Genomic DNA, 19,238 nt, shown 5'->3' with positions numbered 1-19,238 from the left:
TAATCTACGAGGAGAAAAGAATGAAACACCACCACTAAGCCCAAATTATGACAAACTAAAAGCAAGCTGTAAGGAGATCAATTTTGGGTCAATATATAATTTTTAATTAAAAAGAAAGTGGCATACCTTGTAAGGAAGTGGGTTTTCCTTATGTAGAGTCAATGATCTATTACAAGATTTTATGGATCAGGTTTGAGTATCTGACATAAATAGTCAGACTAGATCACCTTTAAGATCCCAACTTACCCTAGATTCCATGTTTCCATGACCCACATCTATAGTCTCTACATTGCCTGGTGCATAAATGTTTACTCAAGTTGATTAAAAAACAAATAGGAGGGCGGGCCACAGTGGCTCAGCAGGCAAGAACGCTTATCTGCCATGCCAGAGGACCCGGGTTCGATTCCCGGTGCCTGCCCATGTAAAAAAAAAAAAAAAATAGGAGTACTATTTGTAATTCAATTTGATGTTTATAATGCAAATATGAAAACAATCTCATTCTCACTGACTTTTAGTAAGCAAATCCTGAAATTTGAATACATGAAACAATTGTATGAATAACAAAGGCATAATATTTTCTCTAATCACTCCTTCCATTGTGACCTCGAATCAATCAACAAATATTTATTATGATGGGCCAAAAGCATCAATATACATAGAAAGTAGGAAGAAATGAATGTGCAGAGAAAACTAGCACCATGAAAGCTTTTCTAATCATTTTCACCGTGTTACAAAAGGCCATTTATGTTTAAACATTAATAGAGTTTCCAAAAAGATCCTGCTACAAGCAAGCGTGCCATTTAAGATCCCCTGTTTTTCATTCTGAGCAAAGAAACCTCTTCAGGTAGTAGGTAACGAAAGCTCTAATTGCTGCACATACTTCTCATTCAAGATTAATGTTCAACATGTATCCTCTTACATTCCCAAAATATCCCCTGGCAGCCTTTGCCCAGATGAACACTCTAAAATTAAACAACAGCAAAATGCTTATAGAATAAAAACCTGCTGTGTAGTGATTGCATATGGTCCACGGCCTTATCTTGAACGATGTGGGTACAACAATCAGCATCATATTTAAATAATATTACTGCAGTTCATATGATCCCTTGTGATGAATGGTATCCTTCCTTAACCAATAGGTGCCAAAATTAATAATTTAACCAAAAGATACTAAATTGGGACATATTTTACAGAGAAGAAAAGGCATCATTCTTATGTGTCAGTTTCAAGGCATTTGTGGCAACTGGCAATCATATGAAACATTTGGCCCAGAAGCAGCAACAAAGAAAAGAATGAGTAGCTGGTGAGTTGGCAAGTTCAAGGTTGAAACTAGAAACTCCGTTCTTCAGTGGAAACTTTCAGAGTGTTGTCTTTGCTTCAGATACAAAGCAGTATACTAGAACTGTGGATTGATATGAAATGAAAGATACAAAGAAAAGGTCTGTTCTGAAAAACAAAACCCTGAATGACTAGCCATAGAGATCCTTTACCTCCCTTGACAACCTAACCCACCAACCCCAAGTGCTGAAAGATGGCACCGAGAAGAGTGACATCTATTGTGCAGGAATGCTTAAAGGTGGAACGAGCCAGCCCCACCGAGTAGATTGAGCATTTGGTTCTTGAGCAAAAGTAGATCTGTCTCCCCTAGAGAAAGTAACCAGAGACCTGGGAAAAGGCTTCAGTAGAAGCCAATATCCAGCTCATTGGAGTTATCCAGGAAATGTGGGCAGAGATGGACAGACTAGAGAAAAAGAATCAAGTCCTCCAGACGAGTCTGACTGCAAGTAGCCAGAGAGCCTCAGGCTCAGGGGAAGAATCAAGCGATGGCAGGGGAAAAGAAGCCATAGACCTTGATGACCTGGGGAAGGTTCCTGGACAATCTCCAGCTGTCCTTCAAGGGTGTATTTCCACTATGTCAGCACCAGCCGAGCGAGAACACCAAGGTACCAGAAATTCCTAGCTCTTTGGAACTGGGCTCACATTTGAGATAGCTCTTGAATTTTTGTGTCTGTTACCTAAGTGCATAATTTGGGCTTAGTGGTGGTGAGTTTCATTCTTTTCTCCTGGTGGATTAGTTCTGAATCCTTGGACAGACTCTTCTTCAACACCTTTAAGTAATATATTTCAATAACATTAAAACTATTTTCAGATATGCCGGAAAAGATACAAATGACAGATTTGTGGAAATCAGCCACATTAAAAACAATGTGCTTTTTTCTCTTGACTTCAAAGATTTAGTTGCTACATAGTAGAATGCTGAAGGTGTATATGTCACATGGCAAGCTTACTTATTTAAACTGGAAGAGAATTGCCCCAGAGTTAAGTGCATTTATTATCAGAGTCAGACAAACATGGTGGCCAAGATTTGTCAGTCACCTGCCCCTTGACTCTGACTTAGTTATATAACATCTTTAAACAGTTAAAGAAGGACTGGTTAAAAATATTTTATGAAATTTTGGAAGTTCTTTTCAGTTGCACCAATAAAACACAAAAAGAAATGTGATTAAAATTTGTGCTTAGATGGCCAGGTGAGGAACTTTAAATGATATTTATTTGTGTCCTATATGTGATGGGCTATTCTAGAGGAAGTGACATGATCCATTAGAAGGAACACAGGCCTGAGCATCAGGAGACTTGATGGGAGACCCAGTTTTGTCCATTGCCATTCAATACCGAGAAGTGATAGAAAGCTGTGGAATGGATGGATGTGATGGTAGCACAGGCTTATGAATGTAATTTAACACCACTAAGTTGTATACTTGAATGTGGTTAAAAGGAGAAATTTTAGGTTGCATATATGTCACCAGAATAAAAAAAATTTTAAATACTCTAAAGAATTTACAATACAAAGAGAAAATGTAGATTATGGACTACACTTAATAATATAGTTAGAACAATATTGATTCCTTAATTATAAAAATTGTATACACACTAACTTAAAACATTAGTAATTGGAAAACCTGCATGGGGGTTATATTAGAATTCTATTGCTGAATGATTTTTCTGTAAGCCAACAATTGCTATAATAAAAATATATTTCTTTTTATTTATATAATAAAATATATATTATTATTTTATTATATATAATAATTTATTTTATATAATTTTATATTTATATTTATATATAATTTTATATTTATATATAATTTATATAATTATTTTATACATTATAAATATATATAATATTATTTATATAATATAATATTTATTATTATTTTTTAAATGAAAGGATTGTACTAGATATCTTCTGAGGCCTGTTCCAGCTTAAAATTCTATGATCCTATGAATGTAACATGCTTTTATGATCACTCTCCTCATCTGTAAAATGGGGATAGTGATAGAATCTTCCTCATAGGGCCATTGAGGGATTAAAAGAAAGAATGCAGGTCTGACTCAATGTCATTTGTGACATATGTTACATAGTGGTAGTGCTGCTGTAATATCACTGGCTATGTCAGAAAAATATTATTTGACTTGAGCATAATAAACTTTTTATTAGTACCCATGCCAGTTTGAATCTATTATACACCCCAGAAAAGCCATGTTTCAATCCTTATCCATTCTTGTGAGGGCAGCCCTTTCTTTTAATCCTGATTCAACCTTGTAGGTAAAAAGTGTTGATTAGATTATCTCCACAGAGATGTGGTGCGCCCCATTGTGGATATGAGCTTTTGATTAGATGGAGATGTGACTACACCCATCCCAGGTGGGTCTTAATTAGTTTACTGGAGTCCTTCAAAAGAAGACATATTTTGAAGAGAGCTGACACAGATGCCGACCCTTGGAGAACAGAGAAACGGGTGTCTGGAGATGCTTGGAGCCCAGAAGATGTTGCCATGAGATGTTAAGCCAGCCAAACCTGGAGAGAGCCAAGGGAAACCAAGAGATGAAAGCCAGCCCTGGAGAAGCCAAGTGAGGAACCCCCACAGGAGCAGGGGCTGAAAGTAATGGAGCCCAGGAGCAAGGGACCAGCAGATGCCAGCCATGTGCCTTTACAACTGAGAGAGAAAACCCGAACATCATCGGCCTTCTCAAGCCAAGGTATCTTTCCTTGGACCCTTTAATTTGGACATTTTCATGGCCTTAGAACTGTAAACTTGCAACTTAATAAATTCCCTCTTTAAAAGCTGTTCCATTACTGGTATATTGCACTCCGTCAGCTTTAGCAAACTACAACAGTACCTTTCATCATATTTTGCCAATATTAACTGAAAGTCATACTTACAGTTGGGTGTATATGAGAGAGATTAAGCAATTTGTCCAAGCCCCTTTTGAAAGCAGAATAATAAACCTATTTTTGAAAAAGAATAATATGAAATCAGAAATGTCTCACTTAAAGAAAGGGAAACTTTAATTAAATAGAAACTGGGAGCAAACAAACACTTGGAAATAAAAGTTTCTATTTACCCTATGGTATGTGTAGTGAGATAAACAGGGCTTTTTTTTGTGAATGGAGACACCTCCTTCTCATCAGTTAGCTGAGGACACGGAGCTATGCCACAGCCCAGCGCCAGCTACTTTGTGATTATATATTCATATATATATATATAACTGCAGAGAGCCTACTCAGAATGAAATCTTGTTGGATAAATGCTTGTGGAAATATCTGCAACAGTGTGTAAGCATTGGTTAGATTAAAAATCCAGCCAGGGCTTTCAGGGATGTCTCCTGCTCCCCCTTCCTACCGGGTGCAACCCCCTTCAAGACTACAAGGGAAGAGGTCATTTTCTGCGAGGAAGATAAAAGCAACTCTTAACAAGGAACTCCCTAGCCTCGCTAGATCTCTAATTCTTTTCAGTCTGCTTAGATTCTTTGTGGGCATTTAGCAGTGATGTTTGAAATTGTGTTAATGACCCTTTCACACTGTGTTAAATATCTCTTCCCTTTTGCTGATAAGAAATCAAAAGATGTAGACTTTTTATGACCCAAGAAGATTACTAAAGAGCTGATTGATTTGCCAACCAGTCAAGCTGGGGTCTCAAGAAAGAATGAACTTAACTTTGCTATCATCAGTATAATTTCTTCCCTCCTGGGTTCCTTCCATTCAGTATAAAGAGATGATTCTATAATCCTTTTAAATGGGAACTTTTATGTGGGTCAATAGTCAGAAATATGTTTTTAGATTATTGTAGAATAGATCATTGTCAGAGGAAGTGTTAGAAGATAATTCATGAATAGTATATGTAGCTAGTCATTTCAGATATATTTGAACTTAAAATTCCAGTAAAATCTTGCCAAAAATTTGGCTTTCTACTCTTTAAAACTATAGAAAGTCAGGACAACTTCCACTTTTTGAGATGACTGTAATAATGTGTTGCCTGGTATCTGCAAAAATGAGCAGTGAGCTTAAGAAATAATCGTGCTTCTGGCACATTCAAAACATAAACACAATGTGGGGCTTTTTTATAGTTCCGTGATAGTTAGTAACAAAGTTATGGCCAGAAAGAGTTAAGAATATCAAAACATTCATTGAGTAAGCCAGAAAGTGGAAACCAACTCTGTGATGTACATTATTTCCCCATTGAGCCACACAATCTCTGGGTAGAGGTTAAATGGGGAGCCCCCAGTCCCAGAGTTACTACAGTGTTATGATTGAAATTTAAACCAACCAAGACTCCTGTGCTGGTTTGAAAGGAAGTATGTCCCCTAAGAAAAGCCATGTTTTAATATAAATCCCAGTTCATAAAGGTAGAATAATCTCTATTCAATACTGTATGTTTGAAACTGTAATGAGATCATCTCCCTGGTTGATGTGATTTAGTTAAGAATGGTTGTTAAACTGGATTAGGGGATGACATGTCTCCACCCATTTGAGTGGGCATTGATTGGTTTACTGGAGTCCTATAAAAGAGGAAACATTTTGGAGAAAGAGATTCAGAGAGATTCAGAGAGAGTGACACTACGAAGCAGAGAGTCCTTCAGCCAGCGATCTTTGGAGATGAAGAAGGAAGATGCCTCCCGGGGAGCTTCATGAAACAGGAAGCCAGGAGAGAAATTTGGCAGATGACGCCGTGTTCGCCATGTGCCCTTCCAGCTGAGAGAGAAGCCCTGACTATGTTCGCCACGTGCCTTCTCACTTGAGAGAGAAACCCTGAACTTCATCGACCTTCTTGAACCAAGGTATCTTTCCCTAGATGCCTTTGATCGGACATTTCTTTAGACTTGTTTTAATCGGGACATTTTCTAGGCCTTAGAACTGTAAACTAGCAACTCATTAAATTCCCCTTTTTAAAAGCCATTCCGTTTCTGGTATATTGCATTCCAGCAGCTAGCAAACTAGAACAACTCCCTAAAATACTCCTTTTTTAATCAATATTTTTAATTACAAGGAATAGAAAAGATTCAATTTACCTCAAGGAAAGAGGAATTTATAGGAAGACACATATGGATAGAAACTGAATAGGAAGCCCTCAGATATTAAGGCAATAAATCTCCCCAGCTGTCTCTCAGGACTGCTCTGATTTTCATCTCAAGGTATCTTTGCTTCTTTCCACATGTCTACATTGTTTTCATCTCTCATTCAGTGGGCATCCTCTTAATGACTACCCCAGCTGAAGCATACCTTCTTGTTCTTCATGAAGGTTCCTCACCTAAACAGGAGCAGTCACTCTGTGTGCTGGTTTGAAACTATTATCTACCCCAGAAAAGCCATGTTCTCTTAATCCTAATCCAATCTTGTGGGAGCAGACCTGCTGTTTGGACGGGGGCCTTTGATTAGATATGACCCAGCTCCTTCAGGTGGGGTCTTGATAAGTTTACTGGAGTCCTTAAAAGAGCTCTTGGAGAGAGAGAGAGAGAGTCAGAATCTACAAGTGAGAGCAGAGAACTGAAACAAGACACAGATGTTTGCCAAACAAGTGAGGGCCCACAGACACTTAGAATGAAAGCCGCTGGAATCAGAAGCTAAAAGGAAGCGACAAGGAGCAGGGGCCAGCCGACACCAGCCACGTGCCTTCCCAGCTGACAGAGCCGTTCCAAATACTGGAAAGATACCATTTCCAGAAGTTTTAGTGAACCGAAACACTCTGTTTCTAATTCCAAAATCCTAAAGAAAAGAACTTGATTCAAGGCGATCCAGTTTTGTTTTGTTTATGTTTTTTTGTTGTTGTTGTTGTGAAATATAACAAATATGCAAAAAAAAGCAATACATTTCAAAGTACATTTTAACAAGTAGTTATAGAACAAATTTTAAAGTTCGGTATGGTTACAGTGCCACAATTTTAGTTTTTTCTTCTAGCTGCCCCAAGACACTGGAGACCAACAGAAAGATCAATATGATGATTCAGCAATCATACTCATTTGTTAAACCCTATCTTCTCTGTTATACTCTTCCTTCTCTTTAAATAACATATATACATAAAAGCAATAAATTTCAAAGTACATTACAGCAGTTATTTGTAGAACAGATTTCAGAATTTGGTATGGGTGAAAATTCCACAATTTTAGGTTTCTATTTCTAGCTGATCTAAGGTACTAGAGGCTAAAAGAAATATCAGTGTAATAATTCAGCACCCATACTCTTTTGTTAAAACTGACCTTCTTCTTAGAACTCCACCATCACCTCTGATCTTTCTTGCACTCTTTAGGGGTATTTAGGCTATACCCGTTCTAACTTTTTTATGTTGGAAGGGACTGTCGATAATATTGGGGTGGAACTAGTTGCTGTTCTGAAGAGGCTGGACCCTCTAGGTTTCAGGACTTATCTGGTCCAGGGACCCATCTGGAGGCTATAGGTTTCTGGAAGTTACTCTCGTGCATAGAACCTTTGTAGAAATCTTATAAATGCTCTAGATATTCTTTAGGATTGGCAGGAATGGTTTTGGTTAGGGTTTGGCAAGTTATCATAGGTAGCAATGTCTAACTGAAACTTGCATAAGAGTGAGTTCTGGTGTAGCCTCTCGACTCTATATGAATTCTCTCAGCCACTGATACTTTATTAGTTACACTTCTTTTCCCCCTTTTTGTCAGGATGGCATTGTTGTTCTCACGGTGCCAGGACCAGTTGAACCAAGACACACACTGGCTGATAGCAGCAGTGGTTCAATTATTCAGGTGATCAGAGATTGTGGGTGATCAGGTTCTCCTAGAATCTTCCTTGCTTCTGTGTGTGTGTGTGTGTGTATGTCTGCTCAAATGCTGTGTTCTCAGAGAGGTACCCTAACCACACAATTTAAATAGCTTCCCACCCCCTCCCTCATCTTCCTCAATCATCCTACCCTCCTCACTTTCCTTTTTCTTCCTAGAAAATTCACTACCTGAATTTTACATCATTATTTGTTCCTTGTCTGTCTTCCACACAATAGCTACCACATTCCTATCTCTTAGAGTAGTGCTGAGCTCAGGGTTGGTGTTCAACTACTATGTGTTAAATAAATCAAGAATGAAAGACTGTTATGCAATAACTTAATTAGAACAATAATTTTATTTAGTTCTTTTCTCTAAAGTTCAGGCACCATAATTTTCCATTTGTGGACATCATTAAGGATAGAATTTTTTAACTTGAATTTTGTGTCTCCTGTACAGGCAATGTTATGATTGTGAGACGCTACTCCATCTCCCCATCAGTTCATTCACATGCTGCAAATGATCCCTGGAAACTTGGGAAAAGACACCCAAATAGTGGAATTCTAGAGACTCACAGAACAGTTCAATCACTGGCACATTCTTCAAATAAGAAGCAAGCTAATGAAGAAAAGATTTTTGTAGCAGATTCCTTTACTAACAATTGTTCCAGTGAAGGCACTTCTCCTGGGCATGATTTTGGTTGCAGGTATGCTTCAAATTAGCTTACAGGTGCATGCTGCCATGGTTACCGAGACATCCCCCTGGATAAGCTGAGCCTTATCTGGTGGAGGAAACAAACCCAAACAGAATATTAGGCCAAAATAATGCCCATCATACTTTTTTCATTTTTGGAATCAGAAGAAAATTAATTTCAGGCCAAATGACAATCTCTAACAGATACCTTTAATAAGTGGAAAGCATAGTCTTCATTTATTCATTGAACATTAAGGATTATACTCTGAGATAGGTACTGGCGATACAAAATTTAGCAAGTGGCGAGATCCTGTGCCCAAAACGCTCATTTAGTATCCAAGACACACAAGTAAACTGACGATTGTAATAATGAGAGAAGAGACAGTTACTTTAGGAGCTGACCACAGGGTTCCTTTCCGAGAGGCTGTTCTTGTGTTGGCAGGGGCTTGGTGGTCTTTTGGGGTCTTAAAAAACAACACGTCAGGCATAACTCAAAAGGACAGAGAGACAAAGAGATAACTAAACTGCTCTGGAAAACACACGAACTGGAATTTAAAGAGTTGGCAGCAGAGTAAGACCAGGGAGATTTGAAAAGACAGTCTGGGGGTTAGAGGCAACGTGGATAGTGCCTTCAGTAGTAGCTGCTTCAGAAAAAGATCATTTAACACCAAGCATTCATTTGCCCCGCTGTGCTGGCATGTGTGGGCTCCTCTCCCCTGTGCTCCACAGTCTTCCCTTCCAACTGTCAGCACTTAGGTCTGGCTGTGACCAGAAGGACGCAAATCAAGAAAAAGAGTCTGGGTTTCAGGATTTGCTTATCACAGAGAGAAGAAAATGGAACAAACACAGTTGTAGGAAGAATAAGTCATTTAGTTCAACAGTGGGAGGGAATCAAATCCAGGCATAGCCATAAGTAATAGGCCTGCAGGAATTCTCATAAATGTGGGAAGGAGCCCCAGATCTCCCACAGGATGTGGGACATGAGGGTTGAGCCAGTTTTATTTGAATTTCAGAAGACAGGATGCAAATTGTGTTTCTTTTTAACAAAGTTCCAGTACAGAAGGAGGGAAAGTAACCTGAATCGTGAAGGACAACCAGGGTCAGCCAGGAGAAGGAAAACAGTAAAGATCATCTCAGGTAGAGCAAAAATCCTTGCCTGGATGATAGCCAATAAACACGAAAATATGTAACGCGTAGATTGTCTTAGATGATAATAAAGAGAAAAAATAAAGCAATAAAAGAGACAAAAGTATTAGAGGAGGGAACGTTGTTTAAATTGTGAATATCACAGCCAGAAAATTTCTCAGCATTTGGGAAAAGGAGGAAGAAAAGGAGTCCGGTCACAGATATCTGAGAGAAAAAATATTCTAGGTATTAAGAAAAGAAAATGCAAAAACCTGGTGGGCTAGTGTGTTCAAGGACACACAAGAAGGCCAGAACAGTTCAAACAGGGTGAATACGTGCAGGAACAGCAGGAGATGAAGGCAAAGAGCCAGTGGCTGGCCTTCCACACCCGTCCACTGACTCTGAATTTGTTCCTCGTGAATTGGCATGTATCACATGCTCTTTTCAGTTTAAAAGGATCATATTCAGAGCCCCATTGTGAAAAAAACTGTAGGACAGCAATACACGAGGCGAGGAGACCAATTATAACCACTAGAAGATGATCTAGGCAGGAGATGATTGCAGCCTGGCCAAGAGTGGTCATATTGGATATTTTTGAAAGTAGCGTTAACAAGATTTGTCAACAGATCGGATGTGGGATATGGAAACAAGATGTGTACACCCAACCATTGTATTTCAGTGGCTATGCAAAGGAAGAGAGAAAGGCGGAGATGTGTCCTTTGCCTCAAAAAAAAAGGTTATTTTCTAATTACCAAGCACTAAAAGTTCACCGTAAAAAAAAAACAACTTGCAAATCACAAAATATAAATGCAATACACAAAATTAAAAAGTATAAAGAAAAAATCCTCTATCGTCCCACCTAAATAATGACCATTTAGGCTTTGATGTATATCTTTCTAGACTAATTGTCTGCATGTTTTGAAATCACATACTGTGAACATTATACCCTGTTTTATACTTTCATTTAGGCCATTACATTCTCACAGACCTATAACCTTAAGAGAATTATAATACTATTAATTTTTCCATTTCCATTTACATTATTTCCTGTGATAGTTTGGAAACCTTGCCAATGTTTATGTTATTTTTCTGAAGCAAAATATTTCCCCTTTCCAAACTGCCAAGTAATAGCTAGTTAGAATACAATCCATTTCTAATTTAGAAGCTACTTTAATTGGAAAGATTGAGCCAATTTTAGGATTGTGTTAAAATAAGAAATTCAGTATTGGCTTAAAATCAACAGCTGGATTGGCATAAAATGTACTAGATACAGAAAACTATTAAGTAGGAATTAAGCACGTATTTTTTTCCTCTCTCTCTAGCACTTGAATTTTTCTGTTTATTTAACTATTTTGAATCTGCAGATTTTGTTGCAAAAAAATCATATAGCATATAGTCTATCGAAAATAATGCTTCACAGTATTCTCACTTACTTGTACAGTCATCATCACTCTCAATTTTAGACAATTTTCACTGCTCCAAAGAAACACTAACAGACACTCCCATGCCAAAGAGAAAACCCAAAACTCCCCTTATCCCCACCCCAATTATTTGCCTTAGTATTGTTGGTGTCCTAGTGAGGAATTCCTGTTAAATATACACCAGAGCATGCAATAAGGAGTCTTTCCCATAGACTCATTCATTGTTAACTCTTATAAGTGTCATACTTTGGAAGTAGTTCAAAGCCTGTATTTTTTTGGTTGTAGTCCTTTTTTATTTTGTCTTTTATTTTCTTAGGAATTAAACAGTAACATGTCAGTTCATCATTCCTCTTCATTTACTTTCTAATAGCTTTCAAAGAATTTTACAAAGGGTTATCAAGAATCAATTTGTTTGAACTGGCTTTCTGAATCATATCAGACATTCTACCTAGTTTGCTTGTGAACTTTTCCATTATTATACCAAGAAAGCATTTTACCAAATCATGTGAATGTCAATATTTGTTTATGAACCAAAGCTTTCCAGAAACTAGAGACAAGATTTAATTTTTCCTTAATTTTCATATGGAAAATCCAATAATTTCCTCATGGGTTTAAGAAAATGATGATCTCAGGCTGTTGAAAAGATGAGGGAAAAGGGTTCATATAGACTCAGTTAAAATGAGAAATGCTATTTTATTCATTTTACTGATAGGAGAAACCAGATACATTAAAATAAGCATAGCCTTTTCTTTTCCTAGAGCACAATGGTTAAGAAGGAGCCTCGGAGTGAGATGGTTAAAATCCCCATTCCATCCATCACTTACAAACTTAATGACCTTGGAATAGTCTGTCCTGTACCAAAGTTCCTTTTCTGCAAAAAGGGAATGATAAAAGCAGTTACTTCATAGTTTTTGTAGAGAATAAATGATATAGTGTAGTGAGTGCCCACCAAGTGGCAGTGGGTATCATTATTTAATTGCTCCCAACATCTGGAAGCACTGGCTTTCCTCCCAAGGGAAGGAGCAGGTGTGCCACATGGAGGACACCAAAGGCCATTAGTAAAATGAAAGCCTGACCCAACAAAAAAGAACAAAATCAGAGAATAGGCCATTATTTTAAATACACCTTTAGATGTTCTCGTAAAAGCAGTTTATCCTGGTTTATGTCAAAAATCTATTCAACCCTGATACAGGAATAAGAAATGGGCAACCCAAAATTATAAAAATCCCCCAGATAATGCTGGATCATTGTTCTGGCTTCTTTCTCTTTTTTATTGTTCAGGCAGGACAGCTATTCAGTTAGTGCAAAGTCAAAAAGAGCAGACTGATCTGAATTATAAGATAATTTCCTCACATTTTGGCTTCATTTGACTGAAATGCTCTGACATTAAAAGCCCTTTGCCTAAGACAGCACAATATTCTTCAGCTTTACCCCATCAAGCTAATTATCCTCAGGTTTAGAGACCCTCTTTCAATGGTTTTAAATTTCTGGTTTTACTGGCATTATTCATTGGGTTTAATTAAAAGGTCAATTCTAGAATATTTTCTTACGTTATTGTCGTACAACTAAACAAAAAAAAGTCTTAGGATACATTTTAAAATGAACTTTTGATATCAAAGGCAGTATTTAGTGACTTGGAAAATATAATAAATGCTTTATATAAAGGCTCAACTAAAAAAAATTCTTATTTTTCTTCCCCTTCTGTTTTTTTTTTTAGGGATAAGTTAAAGACAGTGCGTTTCCTGATTCCCCGGGATATGTCTCCATATTCAGAAAATTCAAGTTCTTTGAAATACTCACAAAATCAGACCATCAACCAGCTAAGTACCATAACAGAGTAGGGATTGTGTGAGAAGGCGAAATTTAAGAAACAGTGGATCTCCAAAGACAGAAGCACCTTGTTCTAGCTGAGTCAATGTCCTCCCCTATAAAGGATTGTGGCAAGATGCCCAGTAAGACACACAAAATATTTGGTGTCAGGACAATGGCAAAGAAATGGAAGCTATTACTTTTGTTATTGTTGCATTTTAAGGACTGCTGTGTGTACAGGGACTGTTGGAGTCTGTTGACTCAACAGATGAGTAATTAAATGTGGTTGTGTTCTAAACGTCTAGTTTTTCTGTTATGCCCTCGGGAGATGGGTCGATCAGTGTCACTTTCCAGCTGAAACTCCAGCAAGTCTTGAAGCAAAGTTCTGATTTTGACGAAAGGCATAAAAGCAATAGTCACTACTCTCACAGTTAATTGTACATGGGTATTTCATTAGCACTAGCTCATTTGGCCTCTTAATATTCTTGTGTCACAGACACGTGACCATAAACACAACAGCCTCCCATAGTGTACTCCAAAGACTTAGGGGAACTGGGCTGGCTAAAGGCAGACCTATCAAACCTGGCCAGAGGGCAAGAAAAGGCTTAGGTGATCATTACTCAGGGGTTGGGGATTCTCAGAAAATCCCTTTATTCCTGAATGCCAAGTCAAGAGAACATTCCATTCCTGGTTTATTGAAATGCCAGTTTCTAATGCCAGTATCCTTTTTAAAAACAAAGATCTTCTATTAAAATGATGAAAATGATTTACATTGTCTGGGGATGGCTGGGGAACAAACAGGAGAAGACCAGAAGCTCCCATTTTTTAAAGATGAGTTTAAATTCACATTAAACACACTTCCCCAGGTGATTGCTGCGGTGCAGTAATGTTGGTGAGCCACTGTTGTCAATATTAAGAAACAGGGTTCAGGAGTCCCTAAATCAGACCCCGCATTCACATGGAAGCAATGAAGCAAGAAAGAGGTAAGAAGGGTCCCAACCATTTCTAAGAAGGGATTTTTAATAGTTAATAGGCAGACTCCTAGAAAGGAGAAAAACAACCTGAGCCCTTGTGATAGTCATTTAAGATTAGTAATACTGTTGACAGTATATATAACAAACATACAATAAGGCAAGGGGAAAGATGCAAGTGTGATGTAAAAACACATTCTTCTGGCAATAGAGATACACTTCTACTGAATAGGTAGCTAAGCTATTGAATTATGAAATTGCTGGCATTTTTGGTTTAGGCACAATTATATTCTCCATGTTTTTAAAAAAATGGACAATTTCATATTAACATCTGTTAAAAGAAACATGGCCCAAATTCAGGGCGGGGGGGGGGCAGGCAGGTTATAGAAGGACAACAAATGACAACCGCCAAAGCGACAAGGTCATAACAGGCCAAGTTATAAGGATTAATTACCCCACATCCCAAGACTGGTATATGAGGCATTTCATATATCTTCAGTGAACATATATGTAGTAGCTACATGAGTCTAACTCTGCTCAGTAAAAAATTCTGCACTGTCAATTTTTTAAACGTTAAGTGAAATCATTGTTAAATGATTAAAGAAGCAAAGCCCCACCTCTGCTCCCTGGCTTGCTACAGTGTCCGATGGGGAGTCCTCTGAGCATACATTAAATATGATGAATGACAAAGAACATGAAATGCATCTTGATCGTGCTCTAATCAATCAGTTGTACTTAACATTTGTCTTCTATGCCCGTGACTTCCAGTGGTATATATCAAACTGTAATTAAGTCAGAGATCACGAACTCAAATGCTACCAGGGCCAGGCAAGTGAGAGAAATGAAGAACAGACATTTACTTGTCCATCTAAAGAGAACCGCAGCTCTTCACCTTTGTGATGCTTTGTGGGAAAGCAGACCCAATATTGCCAGAGGGCCTATTTTTCAGGAGACATTAAAATTTGGATTTTTATGCAAAATTTCCCAGTTCATAAATGTTGGCGTCTTGCCCAATGTTTGAAATATTGTGATCCACTGACATGGGTCACAACACCTCTAGGGGCAGACCTAGTCCCTAGGACAAGAGTTCTCAACCTCTGACTTAAATGTGATTTCCTAACATGGTTGAGAAAATGGATCTGGAAAGTAAGAATTTGGAGAATGGAAGGGAAAGAAGCACTTTGGAAGTGGAAAAAGACCACCCATGGATCTTAAAATATGAAAAAACAGTCTGTGGAAGAAGTATGTAATTATTTCACTCAACAAATAATGTTCTGTATACTCCTTCTTCGAGAGATTGTGTTCTACTGCCTGTGGCAATACTTAATCTTTAAATATCAATTCAGGGAAAGATTTACTCATTCAAGCTGTGTTGGAAAAGCATGTAGTCAGAGAATAGGCTTTCTCATGTAGAAATGAATAAAAAACCTTTTGCGGTTTTAATTCCTGTTTGGTTTCTGCCTGTATCATTACTGCCACATGACAGTCAGAATATTTCATGACTACAGTAATGTACTTACAATTGGTTTTCTAAAAAAAGAGAAAAGACCTAGTTTATCCAATCTCATATACCTATATGTTATACTCTGACACTATTAAAACTACCTAACATGAATCTGGAATACCATCCGCCCTAAACTCAGGGAGAGATGAAACCTTTTCCTGTCCAGGATTTCCTAAAAGATCATTTTCTGGGGCTGCCAGGTTTCCAGTCAAGAAATATGACCTCAATTGTCCTTTCACTTGAATTTCTCTTCTTTGAGTCAATTCAAAATTGACTGTCTGTTGCTATGAGGACATTTCATAGATTTAAATCATGAGCATGTTAGCTGCATCCACAGCTGAATCCATTTGTAATCAGCCAAGGGGAGTGTCTTCTACAATGAGTGATGCTTAATCTAATCACTGGAAGCCTTTTAAGGAGGATTCAGAAGAGGCAGGCTCTCTTCCCGCTTTGGCAGGCGAGCCTCTCCTGTGGAGTTCGTCCAGACACTCCACTGGAATTGTCAGCTTCACAGCCTGCCCTGCGGATTTTGGACTTTATGTTCCCATGGTTATGTGAGACATTTTTATAAATTTTATATCTATGGATATTTCCTGCTGATTCTTTCTCTAGAGAACCCTAACTAATACAGGGGCAAAGGGTAAAATAAATTGGATAGATGGAAATACTAGTGGTCAATGAGAGGGAGGGGTAAGAGATATGTACATGAGTTTTTTCTTTTTTCTTTTTATTTCTTTTTCTGGAGTGATGCAAATGGACTAAAAAATGATCATGGCGATGAATACACAACTATTTGAGGATATTGTGAGCCATTGATTGTACACCATGTATGGAATGTATGTTTGTGAAGATTTCTCAATAAAAATCTTTTTTTAAAAAATGGAATACAATATAGCCATATGACCTACCAAACAAAAAAAAAAACCTGCCGGTATTGTTCCTCAAGAACAGGATTTCTATAAATTACTACCTGAGCTTCTGATATTCCAAAAACAAAATATAGCAACCCTAGTAACTCCTGTGGAGCAGAGAGATTAAAAATAAAAACTAGAAGTCTCTGTCTCTCAGTATTCACATGAAATTCTAGATTCATCCTAAGCATGTATAAAATGATAAATCATGCTATTCCCCTTTTGCCTTTTAAGACTAGTTCACATCCTCTCACCCCAGTGGAAAATATTTGGGTTAAAAACAAACATTGCGGGTGCACGGGTGGTTCGGTGGTAGAATGCTCACCTTCCATGCAGGAGACCCAGGTTCGATTACCAGACATGCACCAAAAAAAAAAAAAATTTGCCTTTATCTTGTTTAAAAACAGCAGCAAGTGAAATCCACTAAAAACAGTGAATTAATGTATTTGCTTTCTTGGCTTAATATAAAAAGATTGCTGATAATTCAATCCTATTATTTTATTTTGAAACTGAAACCTCAATTATCTCTCATTGTTATTGGTTAGCTCAAAATTTGAATGTATTTTCCTGCATTTAAAAATATATTAAATTGGGTGGGCCACAGTGGCTCAGCTGGCAGAGGTCTCACCTGCGTGCCAGAGACCCAGGTTCGGTTCCTGGTGTTGCCAATGCAAAATATATACATATATTAAATTAAGAAAAAAAATGTGCACAGGTAGTTCAGTGGTAGAATGTTCACCTTCCATATGAGAGACTGGGTTCAATTCCTATAAAGTAGATAGATAGATAGATAGATAGATAGATAGATAGATAGATAGATTAAATTGACTAAGCAGAGATAGAATCCATTCAGTTCTTGAAATGCATTGACTTAATTCCAGTCTTATCTAGAAAGAATATTAAATCCTCTGAGTCAAAGAACCATGATCTGGGTATAATAAACCTCAAATCCAAAACTCTGACTTTTCAGGAAAAAAATATGAAGATAGCAACAGAATTCATAAATATCATCAATTCATTTGAATCAGATTCCCCTCAACTGAATTCTACATTTCTTTAGCTGCTTTTATCATTCTTAACTGAAAATTGTAGACCCATCCAGCATACAGGGAAACGAATACCTCCTACTGCCACATAAAATGAGAGTGAAAAAAACAGTCAATAAATATAGTCTCCGATTTATTCTTGTGGTTATTATGGAGCTTCTTGATATATACAGAGCTCCAAGAGATATACAAATAAGACCATGTATTTCTTTTTCTTAAGTATAAAAGGAATACATATGCTGGTAAAAAAAAAAAAGGAAACTATGATGAAGTTTGAAAAAAACATCTAAAATCCTAAACAAGCAGAGATAATCATGATTAACATTTTGTTGTATATCTAGCTCCTCTTCTTTCGGTGCATTAATAGAACCACATGTACATATCATTAAATTGGTACTATATTGAAAATATTCTTCATAATCTTTTAATTATTGTACAAAATTAACTAATTTAATAAAGGGATTTAGAAACTCTATTCAGGTAAGAATTAATATGCTAAAATAACTATATGTGAATATGCACATCTTACCCCACCACACGGTTAAGATACTCCCACGTTTTTAAGCCATGCTTCTCTTTCACTCTCTCATTTAGGAGCTTGGTAGAGTGAGTGAATCACCCCATGCTGCAGATAATGAAAGGGACCCAGAGTGTTCATGTCCACGGAAAATGCAGGACCAGTACCCAGGTCTCCCATTGCGAGGCAGTGTCCACTTCCCTATTCCTCTTACTGCTTTTGAGAGCACTTTTCTACCCGATCCCAAGTAGAATGACAAACCTCGTAAAGCTCCTAGGGCACCAGTTTAGGGACTCCAGGTTTAAAATCCCAACCCTTAGGAATTTGTAAATAGTCCTTCACTATATGCCAATTCAGGTAATCTAGGCTGCATAAAGACTACCCTAAAACATAATGAATTAAAGCAATCATTTCATTTTATTTCATTTCATTTTATGGGTCAGGAATCCAGACAGCACTTTCCTGGCAAATTCTTACCCAGGGCATCAGCTGGGGTCCCTCAGTGATTTTCAGCTGGTGGCTGGTCTGGACTGAAGGATCTGGGATGGCTTTACTCGCAGGCCCTTGCCTTGGGGTACGTGCCCTGGGGGACACCTGCCTTGGGGGACTCCTGCCTCAGGAAACACCTGCCTAGGTGGGCATTTACCTTTGGGGGCACTTGGCTCAGGGGGCACCTGCCTTGGGGGACATCTGCTTTGAGGGGCTCTTGCCTCAGGGGACACCTGCCTCAGGGAACACCTGCCTAGGTGGGCACTTACCTTTGGGGGCACTTGGCTCAGGGGGCACCTAACTTGGGGGACACCTGCCTTGGGGGGGCATCTGACTTGGGGGCATTTGCCTCAAGGGGCATCTGCCTTGGGGGACACCTGCCTTGGTTGTACTGGAAGACTGAGCTCAGCTGGGAGAATCTCACTTTCCAACTTGTCTTGGAGCCTCTCTGCGTGGTCTCTACAGCAGGGCAATTAGATGTCTCACAGGGCAGGTTAAGCTTCTAGAATGTTCCAAGAGTGAGGAAATGGAAAGTCTGGGCCCAGATCTACAAAGCCCATCCAGACTCAAGAGGCAGGGACAAATCTACTCCACAATGGGAAGGAGTATCAAAGAATTTGTGCACATTTTGTTCTGTCCCTCGACCTCTGCACTCAGAGCAGTTAAAAGTCATTTTTTTCATCATAGT

At 38.1% G+C, this 19,238-nt stretch overlaps 1 protein-coding gene across 1 annotated transcript; it reads left to right on the top strand.

The window, feature by feature from the left end:
• The first annotated feature begins 1,507 nt into the window (after positions 1-1,507).
• CCDC195 (coiled-coil domain containing 195) lies at positions 1,508-13,393 on the top strand. The gene is made up of 3 exons (XM_077152049.1): positions 1,508-1,943; positions 8,524-8,770; positions 13,021-13,393. The coding sequence occupies exons 1-3, from the start codon at positions 1,721-1,723 to the stop codon at positions 13,142-13,144; spliced, it is 594 nt and encodes a 197-aa protein (XP_077008164.1). The 5' UTR covers positions 1,508-1,720; the 3' UTR covers positions 13,145-13,393.
• The last annotated feature ends 5,845 nt before the right edge of the window (positions 13,394-19,238 follow it).

This window comes from Tamandua tetradactyla, chromosome 3, assembly GCF_023851605.1.
Source record: "Tamandua tetradactyla isolate mTamTet1 chromosome 3, mTamTet1.pri, whole genome shotgun sequence".
In the NCBI taxonomy this organism is placed as follows: domain Eukaryota; kingdom Metazoa; phylum Chordata; class Mammalia; order Pilosa; family Myrmecophagidae; genus Tamandua; species Tamandua tetradactyla.
Note: the sequence above shows the minus strand (reverse complement) of the source record. Positions and strands in the feature narration are given on the sequence as shown.